This window comes from Amphiura filiformis, chromosome 13, assembly GCF_039555335.1.
Source record: "Amphiura filiformis chromosome 13, Afil_fr2py, whole genome shotgun sequence".
Classification (NCBI taxonomy): Eukaryota; Metazoa; Echinodermata; class Ophiuroidea; order Amphilepidida; family Amphiuridae; genus Amphiura; species Amphiura filiformis.
In genome coordinates this window covers 7,859,081-7,875,472 of record NC_092640.1, presented here as the reverse complement: position 1 = coordinate 7,875,472, position 16,392 = coordinate 7,859,081, and the positions used below count along the sequence as shown (strand labels likewise).

Here is a 16,392-nt window from a genome sequence, read left to right as displayed (position 1 = left end):
ATTGATAATTTAAAATCTTTCCGGCATGTGATAAAATAATCGGTACTTTCCCTGGTATTTAACATCCTACTAATAAATCTTGCACATTCAATCACTCGGCAAAAGTTTTGAACAACTATCCAGGTACAATGAACTGGCGGACTAGTTGACTAGTGTTAGACGACACCAACGTGGGAGAACGTGGGTCACAACCGCAAGTTGATAAAAATGTCAGACGTAAGCCATTTTGAAGCATATGAAATTGAACTTGCGAACTATTTATGATCATATCATGTAATAGAGACTATAACATGTCTATTTTTTTATCAATCGAAATTGAATATTATTTATTTAAGTAAGAAACTTCCCCTACCAATCTAACATTTATTGTAACATAAATCCACCTTCGTTCATAAAATACACATCACCGTACTCTACACACATACTTTCACAAACATACATTATATACCTTCGACAAACACGAATGTACCCACACACCTATGATGCACTAGTCGAGCTTCTGTTTCTATAAAATATCAAAGTATACAATTTCCAATCAAACGTTTTTTGTTTTCCAATTAAACATACTCTGCTTTTCAGTATAGTTATGTTACGTTGCTTAAAGTACATTTAGTTGAAGACTAGATTGAAACAAAAGCACAATGACTCAGTTAATACAAAGTATATCATATATTTTATAATCAAAAGAAAAGCTATTAAAATATAATGGCACTTTATGTTTACCTGATTTATATTTCAGTAGAAAACAGAATAATTACTCAACATAATGACTTTTATACCATCACATTTAAGCATCCTCAGCCACAGATATGGTGATATACTTTTCCAAATACTTATCATGGTGTGATCAATTATCTCGAGTTGCCTATGGCACAGTGTATAGAAATTGGACCAGGTGAATGTTGGCATACCCAGGTACAATTGACTGTTACCTTAAAACAGAAGCTCTACATTACTCATCAGTAAAACCTATGACTTGGCGCACATCTTGCTACACTTTTGCTACAAGTCGAAAAACTATTTTGATACTCCTTTTCTTCTTGTCAAAAAAGTGTATTTAAAATGTTGTATAGAAGCATGTAAACTGGTGAACAAATCGTTTTAAATCTTTAAACACTGTGTGTTAATGCTTACCACCAGTCAAGATAGTCAACAGTCAACAGTCATTACTTACTAAGCAAATTCTATGTACAGCAAAATGGTATTAACAAAGGTGTGTTATCTCTACAACTTTTCTGATTATCGGCCGAAACGAATTATTACGTATCATTGAATGGCGCATTTTGTAGTACATCTTATCACGTATTCACTGGGCAATGCTGTAACACTTGTGCAATCAATCAATACATAGTCACTAACGATGTAAATCTTCCAAAGGAGACATTATCTATTGCTTGTCGCTAAACCAAACATTCTTCATTATCTATAACAATTGTTTGCATCCATTTTAAATCAGACAACATTATTCAATGGAATCTATAAAAAGTATTAAACGATTCAGCCCTTCTTGTCCGAATTCCGTGATCACAAAATATATATTTATATCCAACTTTTGTGATTAATTAATGAACTAACATGATTTCACCATATTTCAAATAAACAGTTCCCTACCTTAAGTATCCGAATCAGTGCTGATCCTATCCGCAATAGAGACTGCATCCCTAACCAATTTCCTTTCTCTGTTGCGCCTGTAATCCTATCCGTCTATTAGTGTTTCCGACCAATAGTAGCTTACTAGTACTACATCCCAAGCATAATGCGGAATCTAAACTGACGTAATGAACAAACTCAACTCGCTATTGGTTGAATTACTATAAGTGCATGTAGTTGATGACGTCACCCATTGAGACACTTCAAATGAATGCCATAGAAAATTTCAAACTACTTATGCGTTTGAGGTTACTTATTAACATTGTGACCATCTGGCTATAATATGCTGTTTAAAAAGGCGACATTAACATTTCGACGACCAATACTAGTGGTTTTATTCCGGACCTAACAAATGCCTTTTGTTTCACAGGGAGCAGATTTTTCAAAAAAAACCCGCAATATCTCATCGATGCTTATTTATTCCGTAAACAATTCCAAGAAGAGAGGATTTTAAATAATGGAATTGTTTTATGCACACCATACCAATAATTATTTCCTGCCTTTATTTTTAGCCATTTATTACTCTTTTGCCCTATTGTTTGAATTTTCATTTATTGTGTATACAAAATGACAATACTTTATTTTTTTAGAATACAAAAAGTATGCATTATGAATTGCGTTTGCGGTGAGGGGTGTGTGTGTGGGGGGAGGGGGTATGTATTGAGTTTGGTGTGTCCGGATGGAGATATGAGGTTCCCACAGAAAACGTTTTACAGACAATTTTTAAAATGTTGGTATTATATAAAGGGTATAAAACGTTTGAATAACATTCAAGTATTGACAAAACATTTTGCACAAAATGTTTGCCCCAAATTATTTTACAGTAACACTTTAACAACATTTAAAACGTTTTTAAATCTATACCAATCTTATTTCTCCAGATCTTAGAGGACTCAAAGCGCTGTAATTTCGCTGCAATGGTGAATCATCACAATCAGATCGCATCAACTAGGTTGCTGCCGAACGGCGCACACCTATCCGCATTTAGATTGTAACATCCACCAATTATCTATGCAGCTCCCCAAATTCTATTGGATGAAGGAAGTTTCTGATAACCAAACAACTAATCACCGACTTTTGTGATACAGGAGGAAACCGGGGATCCCGGAGAAAACCTGCGAGAGCGAGCATGGAATCGGGATAAACCAAGTGCACATGAGTCATTCGGCCTCACCGGGGCTTGAACCCGGGACCTCAGTGGTGCAAGGCGAGGGAACTACCGCTGCGCCAACTCGCTCCCTCAGGTTATAGGTTAACCCTAGAACTATGAAGGGGGGGGGTGTACCAGCCAAAGTACCACCACCCCTTAGATTTTTGTATCCGTCATAAAAACGCACGCCCAAATGACCTAAGCTAATCGTAGATCCATCATTTGCGCTTTAGTGATAAATGTTTTACACCTTAACCGGGGTAGGACCGACCATCAAAGATGTCCATAGAGGTTTTTATATTTAAATATCTATTGATTTTTATTCAGAAATAAGAAATAATTAAGACAATTAACAACAAATCACACACAAAAAAAAAAAGGAAAAAAAGGTAGCAAAAATGGTTGACCATAGAGGGGGGTTGGTAAGGCCCCAGTAATTTTCATTTCGCTCTTGCGAAATTATTCCAAGAACTACTGACTTTTTACTCGTTAGTTATGTGAAAATATTCATTTCCTTTTATATTTTGGAGAAAAGTCGGTGAAAATCGCGTTTTTGTAGAATTTCTAGCCGAAAATCAATGTTGCCTACACCTTTATACACAGACAGAATTTCTCAAATTTGCATGGGCGCCCTCACATTATGACGTCATTATGTGGGGAATGCTTGTACTTATTTTGGTATCACTGGATAGAAGGGACTCATATAACGGTATATGACGTTTATAATTGAAAATTGGGGGCCCTTCGTAGTCCGTGTTACAATATGGCTCAGTAGTTCTCAGTGGTTAAACATGAAAATAAGGTGACAGCATGCGCCATGATAGTGCTTGAACAACTATACTATTGAGACAGAACTATGATGTACTACTTGTAGTTGTTATCGCAAATTCTAAAAGTTAATGCTAATCATATTCGCTGTAGAAGTGACGTAAAGCTATCATGCATACAATTTGTGAATAGATCGCCCTGCACTACAACGTTCACGCTTTATCTATGCATTGAACCATAGATGTCAATGAAAATGCTAATCAATCGCACCTGTAAGATTAGTATCTTTGAAAAGAGCGGTATTGTATTCAATCTATGATTGCAGATATACACAGGTGATGAGTGCAACCTGCTTGTAGTGCAGGGTGATCTATTCAGAAATTGTATTCATCTATTACTATGGTATAGTTATCCGATTATTACATAACTTCGACGGCGAATTGAGACAGAATTATGATGTACTATTGGTAGTTGGTAAATTAAAATTGTGCGATTATCTTGTCTAACACCTGAAGTGATTTTCGTAACACAAATTCTAATAGTTTATGCTAATCATGTTAGCAAGTATTTAACCGATGATCATACACTGTACAGCAAACGAGTGTAATTTGATTTTTTTTAGAGAAGGGGACACAATGGAGGTGAATTCATAGATCATTTAATATTGCACTCCACTAGTGACTTTTCGCTTGTTGATTAAATAGGTTAGTTTCTTGCGGGCAGTTTGGTTCCATTGTCATCGGACATTCACTTTTTAATTGTTGGCTAATGTACTGATTACGTTTAGTCATATTTTATAATGTTTTTTTTTCGGTTTAGTTGAATGACCTCGACGCATTATGTCTATTTCAATCTTTGCTAATATTAGTGCCCATAATGTGATTTTGAAGTTCTTATTGCATGGGTCGTATTATATTGAGCGCAAAATGTAGCCTTACACATAAAACAAAAACAATACCACAAGGAGACTAGTGCATGATGGGAAGAAGTGAAAAAGGTCTATACCTCATTCGGCACGGTGCGGCTTTGTTTACTCAACTTATTATATAATTTCAATGAAAAGAGAGCGCTTTTCCAAAGTGACAAAAGTCTCCATAGACCTTTCTCCCAATACATGTTAATTATGGATTCACATGGACATCGTGGTCCAGTCTAAAGGGAGGTCGTCATCTAGTGTTTCATTGTCATGTCTATTCCAGAATGTATTGAACATAACTTTTAGCAGTCAAGTTAGCTCAATCGATAAGGCGTTCGACTATGGTGCGAGAGGTTGCGGGTTCCAACCCTGGCGGTGCCTAGTACGCTTTCGTGGAAAAATTGAGTTAGCTTGAAATTCCCCTGGACAAGGAACTTACTGCTAATTGTCTCGTTGTAACCCTTACGAAACTTTGTGGAATGTCTAGGGTGTGCGCTCTTGAAGCAGCAAAGTCCCTGATTTGTTGTTAAATGGTTTATGGAATGATGTGGGCTGTAGTGGTCAGCGACAACCTGTAAAGTGTGCTGAGGCTTGTGGATCAACGTCTAGGCGCTGTGCCTGTGCGTAGCGCACTATAAATCACTGCGCTTTTTTGACAATTCATGAATTATTAACGATAACTAAACGGCTATGCATTTTGATTCGTATCGTATAGTTTGAGTTACAAAGTGATGAGATAATGATCAGATACTAGAGGGATACAATGGATGTTGACACAGAAAGATATGGAATAAATCACATATTTGATGAAAGAGCTAATTACAAAAAGAAAATCAACAATTTGAACTGAACTATTGTGTGCGTTTATCCGGGCTATCGGTTTGGTGGGTATGTCTTTTAAAAATTGTTATGGATTTACCACTGATAAAGATTATGGTAGAAAAGAGAATAACGTTTTTAATCGGATTATTCAAAATAATACCCAAATATTAATACGCAAGCATTAAAATAGACACTCTAAAAGCGAATATAAAAAGAAGGTTAAATAATTAAATAACACAAAATGTTTAGGTGAAATTTTAGAAACTAGAAAATATAAACTTAAAGTAATAAAAGACAAATTTGGAGGAATTGAAGCAAACCAGATATATAATAATTATATGCAAACACGTTGTGAAATTTGATCCGTTTAAATTTCAAAGATGACATATTTAGCCGAAAATGCCTAAAAGCTCTTCTGGCGTCCCTACCATTGTAAAATGGCGTCGGTCTCTTTTCAGTCAATAACCGAAATATAAAATTTATCATGTATTTTTCAAAACTATTAGAGAAGAACTATTACACCGTACAATAGTAATGAAATAAACGTGAAAATAATATCATGAGTTAACAATGTCAAGGCGAGTTAGTGAACGTGAGAGATAACGTCTTGTATGTGGATGCCAACTTGAAAATTGAAGTAGAAATATTTGAAATCATAATTTGAAATCCTTGTTGACCCATATTTGAATTCTTCTTGAAAACTACTACTTATTGAATAAGTGCCTAATTTAACTGTTGCTGTATTTTTAAATTTGTTTTGACATTAATGGGTGAAAATCAACATTTTAAGAGAGCCTTACTGAACGAATAACTCTTTTCAGAACTGAAACACATCGCCTGTTGATGAAAAAATCGAATGTGTGGTAAAAATATAAAAAAAATCTAAGTCTTCAAAGTAGCAACATTGATATAGTTATGTTTAATCTAATTTTTCTCAAATTTCATGAAACGGCCGAAAGAGAAGCCTTTCCCCTCGGGCAAACTTTCTGGGTAACGTGACCCCATCTCTCTCGACTCTGCCCTTCGTCGCTTCTGCGTGTCATTTCATTCACTTCAAGCATTTTGAAACTAGACATTATAACCTTATCACTGCAACATTAAGTAAACTTTCATTTGTTGCCAAATAAATGTTAAAAACAAGTTTGTAATCGTCACACTGCGAGCAACAAAATGGTATTTAAAAGTGTAACGTAATTATTGTTATCTAGCAATGTTCTGTCGTAATTTATGCTATCAATGTCTATATTATGGTATGATATAAAGCCATACTGAAACTTGCCTGCATTTTCCTTTACCTTCACGCATTGGATGGGAACAAAATCTCCATTGCCTCAAGTTCCGAGGATTAGACTGCTCTGATAATATAAATGTATATGATATATATGTATATTTTTTCCATTATTTCCCTGTGGTGTATAAGGTGGGAGACACGATGGGTAATATTCTGATTGTCTTGTATAATATAATCGTGATGAAATCGTGATACGATAAGAGATGGACAGCTTTAAAAAATATGATCTTTTTTAAAACATAAATTGGGGTATATCACCAAAACAGTCAACTTTTGAATTGTTTTTGGATATTTCGAAGTAGCAAAACATATATCTCAATGGCTCGTACAATTGAATACATGAATACAAAAGCCACCTAAGTCCATGCGAAGTTATTTTGAGAGAAAAACCCGTGTATCATTTTAATTCCTTCAGTTAGATTTACCTGGTCAATATGGTAAGTTTTACGTGCAAATGAGTGGATTAACCTGTATTAGGTATGACGATTAGCATTTCAGGGACTTCGTGGGGTTCATTTTAAATTTTGGACTTGATTTTGACTGGATTTCAATCAATGTGTTACAAGACTCAAATCATGGAATTGGGTGATTCTTTCTTAATATTGATAATGTAAAGGGAGGCGGACATGAGGCTGTGTCATCCACCTTTCAGTAGAACTATAATAGTAACAACAGAGGCACCGACAGGTTGTGTGATAGGAAAGACAAACAGTGTGGGATTTAAAAAAAAACGATGCAGATTTTCCGATACATCGGGGGTTACATCCAATTGAGCATGTTGAAGAAAGGCTGGCACTAATTGGTCAAGCTACCTACATACACAGTACAATGACTTCGTACACTCGTTTACAACATTGTCAACATTATACTCATAGACCGATCGGTATTTCCCACATAACGTGCTTATATGCGTAAGTCAAATACAACCCACGTATGAAAAGTTTAATCTTCATAAGTTCAAGTTTAACAAAGTAAAGTTTGGTTAAAATATATCAGAATTATTCAGTAGGAAATGTTTTTTTTGATAAATGGTGTTTGTTCCCTACAAATACGTCATGTACGGGTAGATACTAGCTCATGTTCTTATACCTATCGAGATTGATAACAGTTCGCATTTTCGGTAATTCCTGAAATCTACATCATCGTCGATGCCAAATTCGTCACTACGCACTTCAGTCTCCACCGCCGCCATTTTGATTCCGCACACGTTTCATAAACCGTCTGCCAACGATAAATCTCGATCCCTTTTGATTGGCTAATATCTAAATTTCCCACGCGTCATCAAGCACGACTTGTAACAAGCCCGGTTAACAAGGCGGTCAATCCGTTTAATAACAGTTAATCGGCTAATTAGTATTCATGAATCGTGGTCATAGTCACATGGAGTCGCTCAGACGTACACAAGAAGCCTTCCGGATGAAACTTTTTGTAAGATACGCAAAGCCATTCAGAAACGGCGTTATACGTTGCAATTCTGAATTGATTACAATTTGTGTTGAGAGCAAGCGTAATTAAACTAGTGATCAGTAGTCTCGGGCACAGACTGCATGTGGCCCATTCGCGAACATATAGTCTGGGCACTGGAAGGATAATTTGATTGTGATTGGTCAGTTTTACATTCACTGCTTAATAACATCGAGATGCGGTGATCGGATGTATATTCATATTTAATAAGGAATATTTCGTCACGAAGTGCCAAGACTGATCTAGAAGGGTCTGCATAAACCGCAGAGGTTAAATATTGATTGGGGTGTTTCGAGATAATTATAGTGTCAAATAATTTGTTGACAGAAAATGTGCTTTCCATGAGTTCACATTGTGGTACTAATAATGTAGGCAATTAGCCTAAAATGGTGGATTTAAGGACACTGAACTTGAGTTTTGTGTGGGGGTGTGGGGAGGAGGGGGTAAAATTTCTGAATTTCCGAACATTTTTTCTGATATTAGCTTGAGGTGATATGTAATGAGCAGGCGCGTAGCAAGCGGGGGAGAGGGTGGACGAAGTCCATGGGCCCTGAGGGTTCAGGGGCCCTGAGCCCAAAAAGCAAAAATTAAATAAGGGCTGATAATGGAGAGCAGGGCCGAATTTACCACTGGGTCAGATGGGCCCGTGTCCAGGGCCCCCAAAATTGCCCTATGCATCTTTCTTTTAACCCCAATAACAGCATGTTTTTTGGCCAAAATAGGGTAAAATTGTAAAATTGTCCGCGCTTCGCGCGCATTCAAATGGCAACATTTATGTTCATAGATCTGGGCTAAAATAGTCTGAAATTGAATTTTTTCGCGTGCTTTGCGCGCAAATGTCCTATTAACATCGTAACATTCCCCTCTATATTATATGTAGGCCTAAACCAAAACTTGGCCACGATGCCTTCCTCGGCACGTGAGTTCGGGGCCTCCGAATTTTGGCCTGGCCCAGGGTCAACATAAGATAAATCCCACCCTGGTTACAAGGGCCCCGGTACTGATCCTTGTCCATGGGCCCCTGATGCTCTTGCTACGCCCCTGGCAATGAGCCTAAATACCATTAGCACTTGTAATGTACCAGTAATTAATGTAAGAGGAGCTTTTGAAGAAAATTTCTCTTAAAAGTGGTACGTACTAAGAAAATTTAAATAACCCCCTAGGCCAAGTGTTATAAACTAACTGTACACAAATAAACAGCGTGAGTTCATTGGACAAATAGGAATCCGCGAAGTTTTGTTTGTACCGTATGTCTATAACATCTGACCCCAGTGGGGGACATTCAAGCTTTCTTAAAACTTAGCCATGGCACTTCGTGAACAAAATATTAAATGTCAAGTCTGTATGGTTGCATATTTTCGGTCCAGACCATGTACTACCAAACTGCATGTGTAGCGAACATATTATAGGTCAAAGGTCAATAACTGGCACTTAGTTGGAACCAATCATACATGTTTGAGTCGTTGTTTCTGCTCGATTGCAGACGGTTTTTTTCATGGAAACGACAGAATGAGCTTTTAAAAGAGATTCGGTTGATAAAAGTTGCGCAATGACGAAGTTCGCATCGCCTGATCGGTTTCATTTGTAAGGGTTTTGTGAGATACCGAAAAGATGAATTATAAGAATTTACTTTAAACACAAAATCTATAATTAACATAATGACGCGGTCGATCATAACCCTCTTATTAAACTGACTTTAATACCAGTTTTCGTGGTGGATTTTGCAAACATACGTGTATAAACGTCGCAAAGCAGGGTCGAAATTCTTTGGAAATGAACTCTTGTTATTTTGTGGGTGGGATTTGCCATACTATAGTTCAGGAAGTGCTAACATCTGCATTTAGATGCTAACTAGAATAACACTTTTGCTAATGACTATTCTTTGCACAGCTTTAGATCTTTAATTCAACTGATATCAAAAAAAAATATAGCTCTGGCCAGATGTCATTGAATGCAGGCGGTAGGCGACTGCTTCTGCAATGAGAATCTATCATTGAGGGACTGTGATTTATTCAAGGTGAATGTAATTAAAGCTGTATTATCAATTAGGTATACTAAAGGAAAACCAAAACTTTACATTTCTGTAAATTCTCTATATTGTACCCACGCAATGGCTTACTATGTTCAGTAAAGCAGAACATGTAGCGATGAGTGAGTTGTGTCAGTCAGACAGAGAGTTATAATCTTTCTCAGGAAAGATGTCATACCCCCTAATTTGCTTATAATCACTCGCTTGTGATTGACCGTTAAACTTAAACTTATTATTTAACATCTTAATTCATTTAACTTTGCTGACATAATATAGATCTCAGCAAGGTTACATGAATAAAAAAATACCTGCGTGAAAAAGCAGTAAGTTCATCTCCAGGTTCATTTCCAGGAAATAATTGCATATGTCATAATGTGTTAGCTAAAATATCTCTTCCGAATTGAAGCTTAATATCTGTAGTAAGGCCCAGTGGTTATGGGTGACTTTTAACACAATTTGATAGGAAATCAGAGCGTATGTACGATATTCCTTGTTTAAAGGGACGATATCATTATATTGCGAGCAAACTCTTTCTGTACAATAAGGAGTACTACTACACAGCTTGATTGCTTTAACGGAATCAATTAAGTTAACAGTCTTTGACTTTGACGTTATTATACACTGCAACTCTTCAGATGAGGTCACTCGCAGAGGGTAGTTAATGCGCAAATTGAGATTTGCTAGAGGTCTTTTGGCGAAGTCTCTCAGCATTCTCAGAGGATTTGGATGTTTCCGAACTTGCTATATCAACTGTTATAATGTTCCAGAATGTATTGATAGAGTTTAAACCGTACAAACAACTATATTATTTTGTTCACTTACAGGCTTTCGAAACGACGACTCTGTGTCTTTTTCAAATTGATGGTGACTGGTTTATTGATCTGTGTTGTCACATGACGAGCTGGCGATGTCATGTGACAGAACAGGTTATAAACAGGTGGATGGTGGCGACCTTTGTCCTTTGAACTGGAGTGGCATCTGATGTTGATGGCTTCCCTTACACCTCAGTTAAACCATTTGAAGTCCTGATCTAGCACTTTAACATCCTTTTACGCGATGGTCTGTTTTGCGGCATGAGCGTGTTGAGAGACTGGTGAGGAAGCATTGCTCTTGCTTTTGTGTTCTGTCAACCTAGTAATTTAGCGTGCGCTCAGATTCTCCAGCAAAGGCAGTGGGGACAATCTTCATATATAATGTGATAGACACTCCATAGCAGTCTTAATTTTAGAGCAACAAGGTTCTGACGGACGGAGTTAACTGATTTGTAGTGTGTGCGGATGCCTTTAGCTTAGAATAGGCGAGCAACAGTCTCAGAGATCCCATGTACGTAGGGGATAACCACACTACCTTTAGCCGGCGGTCTATTTTGGTACTTGGCTTTCTGTTTGTCCTTTTCTTTGTTGTCACTGACAGCGAAAACCCATGGCTCGTAACCTTACTGGTGAAGACACTGTTTGATGTGATTCATCTCCTGCTGTTTATATTCTTCGCGGGTAATAATAGTGTTAGCTCTGTGGGTCAAGGTCCTGATAACACCCAACTTGTGTGGCAAGGGATGGTGTGAACCACAGTTTAGGTATTGGTTCGTGTGGGAATATAGTTTAATTTCAATAATTTGGCATTGGTGAAAAAGGATTGCTAAAACAGTCCTTCTTGGTGTGTGTGTGTTGTCTTATAAATAGGCCTACCTTTTTCAGTCAACCCTTGCGACTGAAAAAAAGCCATCCGAATTAAAAGAAGTAACATATTCCTGACAGGTATGATAATGTGTCGTAATATCTAACATTGAAAAGGGATCGGAGGAGTCCGTGTGGTTATCAAACATTTGAAATACAGCTCAGAAGGAATAGAGCGGTGCAGGGATATAATATGATGAGGACCCGTGGAATCCCGTTTACCCTAGACGTGGTTTAAACCCCGACCTAGTAACAGATAAAAATTACTTTGTGGTTGAGTTGTTTCAGACGCTACAACCTGTACAGGTGGGCTCATAAGCCTTATTCACATCCGCATCAATAAAATATATTATTACCCTTAAGCACGAAATCCGATTCTGTATAACAACTAGTGCCTAAAAATCCTTCAAGGAGAACGGTCCGATTTCATAAAATGCTATTTCCACCGTCATAGTTCATTTCAAATTCCATTACCCTGTACTTGTTTTTTTGTTTTTTTACTTTGGCTAGCATTTAATATTTGAATACTTGTAATGAGCATAATCGATCAAGCAAAATAAGTCTGATGTCGATCAAAATCAAAATTCAGTTTTCAATCTCATTATATGGGCCACTCTCTGAGCTTTATTTTGATGAAAACCCCATCATAAATTATGAGACCATTCGTAAACACCATCTAAAACCCAAGAGCCCCATTGAAGTTGCGGATGTAATGCCCTCCTTCGTATATATGTTAAATAAGAACTTGCATGCATCAGGAAACAGTTATAAGGAATCTTGCATTGAGTAGATATGATGATAAGCTTGTTTGGTTTCATCCAAACTGACTACGGAGGGGAGTAGTGAGATTAATCCAGGTGCCAGTTGCCTAGGTGGGTCTTATTATGGCAGCACCCATTGTCCATATGTGGTGCTTTTCTGGATTGCAAATGAATGGCGAGAAATACCAATAAAAAAAAGAAAAAACAATCCATATACAGGGTGAGTCAAAAAAAGTGCAATAGAAAAAAGAAACCATTTTTATTTAAGAACCGAGTTAAACCTATTAGGTTTTAAAACATTTTATATATGATATATTCATCAACAACCTTGTGTGAAAAAATTAAAGATTTAGCATTTACCGTTTTGTTTTTATGACACATTTTATAGGGATACCCAATTTCAATGTTTGTCCAAAGAGACATCAAAAATTAGAATGTCAGCGCACTCTCTGTAAAAGGTAGATTTGGAACAACTGCATTTTCTTAACCTCATTGGCATTGAAATAAAATGGAGCGCCCAAAGTGTTATTGCCCTTGGTCTTTTAACGAGAGGAAACATTATTTGTTGTTATTTTCATTTTAATTTTACTTTAAAGATGTTTATTCTCAATTAAAAACATACAAATTTGTAGGCGGGTTTTTCAAATGTGAAAATGAAATGCGCGCAAATTGAAGTGAATTGAATTACAACATATCCATTAAAAAAAACATATTAAAATTTAAAAAAAACTGGAGATGGATTCGAGTAAGGTATGAAGGACTTAAAGTAATGTTTGAAAGTTTGTTTGAACAGAAAAAACAAATTGAAATAACGCATAAAAATCAACCTTATTTAAGTTAAAGTCAGTTTCGGAGCTGGTGCCTTTACCGTGCACTGTGTGCTCTCATTCAAAATACATGGTATCTCGTGGACAAATAACAAAATTGGGTATCGTACCAAAAGGACTTATAAGAATTAAACGGTAGTCGTGATTCACTTCATATTTTCACAGAGGATGACTTTTTGAGTGTGGCATTTATAAAACCTTTCAATAATGGGAAAGTATAACTTGGTTCTTGCATAAATATCGATTCTTTGCTCTATTGCACATTTTTTGACTCACCCTGTAGGCTATGGACGTTAGTAATCAGAGAAAAAAAAAAAAAGATGCAAAGCGACGTAACGTTTCTATATCACTTCCTTCGTAGTCATAACTCTTCGATTGCTAAGGAATTTTAATTAAATGTTTTCAATTCGCGTTCGATGTAAAAAAGCAAATTGTGTCAAATCTTTATGTCCAGTCTTCTGTTCACACTTTAGTGACGTCATATCATAAAGGTCAAGGTATTTTTAGTGTGTTTGATTCTTCATAATATTCCGAACAGAAAAATAATTACACTAAGCCAGATCCACCATATTTTCAATCAAGAAGAAATAAATTATGTCCACTAAACCGATTCTTATTAGAATAAAGGAACATCTTAAATATGTTCATGTTTAAATTTCATTTTGTATAAATGGTTAGCGATGTGCATTGAGCTGTAATTGATGGCAAGAACCAACTTAGGATTTAGTTTTTAAGTTGCGGACGCAATGACAAAGCTTCTTCATGTTGAAATCCAGACACACCCCTTAATCTGCCACACAAGTAGAGTGAATTTCAAATGGGGTGGGGTATACCTCAATGAGTGACTTCATTTAAAATCTACAATTGTGTCTGCTTTGTCATATTAGGTCTTGTATTCAATAGGGGGATGTATGGATTTAACCTGGACAGCTAAATCAAAGAACAGTATTGCCGAACGTCCACCATCCAGTCATTTGGGAGATTTTCATTAAATGGCAGCAACAGTCATTAAAAGTTTTGTATTTATATAATAATAATCAGCCACGTTTTATCATATCAAAGAGAAAAAAAAGTCACATGTTTCTTGGACACCAAGCAGCACAATGTCCAGTAACTAATTGCACATTCAGCTGAAACAAAGTATGTATATCGAAACACCATGAACAGAGATGAAGGGAACTATACCTGACCAGCTTCTAGCGCTGCAACAGTGCAACTTCAGGAAAAGAAGAAGAAAGGTTACAGTCGAATTAAGTGCTGCAAAAAAGTATAACAAGGTATGACACAAAAAATGGATTTGATAGTTTAAATTTCCATTAAACAGTAACTAAACAAAATACTTTCAATGCAGTTCTGTGATGTTACTAAAACACTACATCCAAAACATTATTTTGATGCCAATTTTCACTCAAGCTAAAAACCATGGCAAGCTGTATCTTGGATTTCTTATTTTTAGTGGATAACATTAACTACACATTTGATGACGTTCTTAGTTCGTGCAAGAATTGAAGTCAACACAGACACCGAAATTAATGTTTTGAGACAGTTTGACTCCAACATGAGGCCATTTTCAGGTATCATTTGCACTATTTATACATTTATCTCAATAATAAAGTTAAAACCAAGACAAATTGATATTTAAAGTAAACTAAAAACAGCAATTTTGATCAAATTATGAAATTTAGAGAATGACATAACAATGTGTATTTTAAACAATTATTTTTAATTCAAACAACATAACTTCTAATAATAGTGGTATGTATATATTGACGTCATAATTTCTGCCTCTATCGCGTCATAAGTATGTAGTGAGAGAGATGGGTGTAGCCTTTATTTCTTCATATAAACCCAAGTAATTGGGTGGTTACTGAGTGAGTTGTAAATCCATTGGTTCCGTTTCATGATATCGCCAGAATCATAATTTAGCCGTGAACCTCTGTGCTCAGGGGATTTTATGTGATACTATATTCCAGATTTGTTTTGTTACTTTCAGGATGAAATCATTTTGAAAACAAAATAATATCACACCATAGAATTGGCAGAAATAAGTAGGCAATAATATTTTGCAACATTATTTTATGATAATATTCGTGTTAGAACAAAAAGTGAGTTTCTGTTCTATGTTTTGATAGTTGTTTATATGATTTAGGTTTTAAATTACTCTTTTTGATTTACCAAAGTTATTATTTATCATTACATTTTTTAATATAAAGGCCCATTCAGCGATTTACTCAAAAATAGATATGCTAACATATATCCTGCAGTGGCGTGGTGAAGCCGAAATCGTATATTAAAGTCAAAATAAGACATCTTACATGAAATTGTAATGCATGCACATATCTACCCTAGGGAAATCTGAATACGGGTCCTACATTGTCAATACTGTTGTTTTTTCTTGTTTTTTTGTGAAATGTTTCATTTCAAAAGTACGAAACACACAATTTTAATTTTGTTTACACTTTCGCTGGGATTACTGACTTGGCGTCTAAGGTGCCAAGCTCTATGTACCAGTGCTGTTCTTCAGGTTGTTGAAGTTATATAATTTGAAAGTACGTATATTTCGTGTATGGAAATAACTTGGTACCCTAGGTCGGTAATTATGTAGATAGGAGTTATTTAATATTTCCCTAGAGTAGTTCTTTTCAGAGTGCTGAGCTGATGGTGGGAACAAAACAGGTATAACCAACACCGGAAACATTACTATTGGCGTTGTTATATACGTTTCCATGCCCATAAAGTTCAACTATTTTTAAAAATCAAAATCACAATAACGGTTTAACTGAGCCTCAACTACCCCTACCTCGAAGTTGAAACGACCCGGGTAAGGTGGTGAACACATTGCAAAGGATGGGCGGACAATTTTGAGAATCGACCCCTCTGTTCTAGAAATAATAACAATTTCAAAATCACACCTAATTTTCAAGCGTAACCCAGTCCACGACTCATAAATAATGTGCAATTTTAAATCCCATTGATATAGCTCAGTGACTGATGTAATGAAACCCTTGACAGGATTCAAAATGAATTGCTAGTATCAT

At 36.1% G+C, this 16,392-nt stretch overlaps 1 protein-coding gene across 2 annotated transcripts in view; it reads right to left on the bottom strand.

Moving 5' to 3' along the window:
• Positions 1-16,392, bottom strand: part of LOC140167945 (uncharacterized) — a 137,658-nt gene that overhangs the window by 83,851 nt on the left and 37,415 nt on the right. Inside the window, exon 1 of one of the 2 annotated variants that reach the window (XM_072191236.1) lies at positions 1,612-1,742. The exons of the other annotated variant lie outside the window; for it this stretch is intronic. Within the exon in view, the coding sequence (XP_072047337.1) occupies positions 1,612-1,659 (48 nt within the window). The 5' untranslated portion in view covers positions 1,660-1,742. Of the gene's footprint in view, positions 1-1,611; positions 1,743-16,392 lie in introns of those variants that run through there. 2 annotated transcript variants of the gene reach the window in all.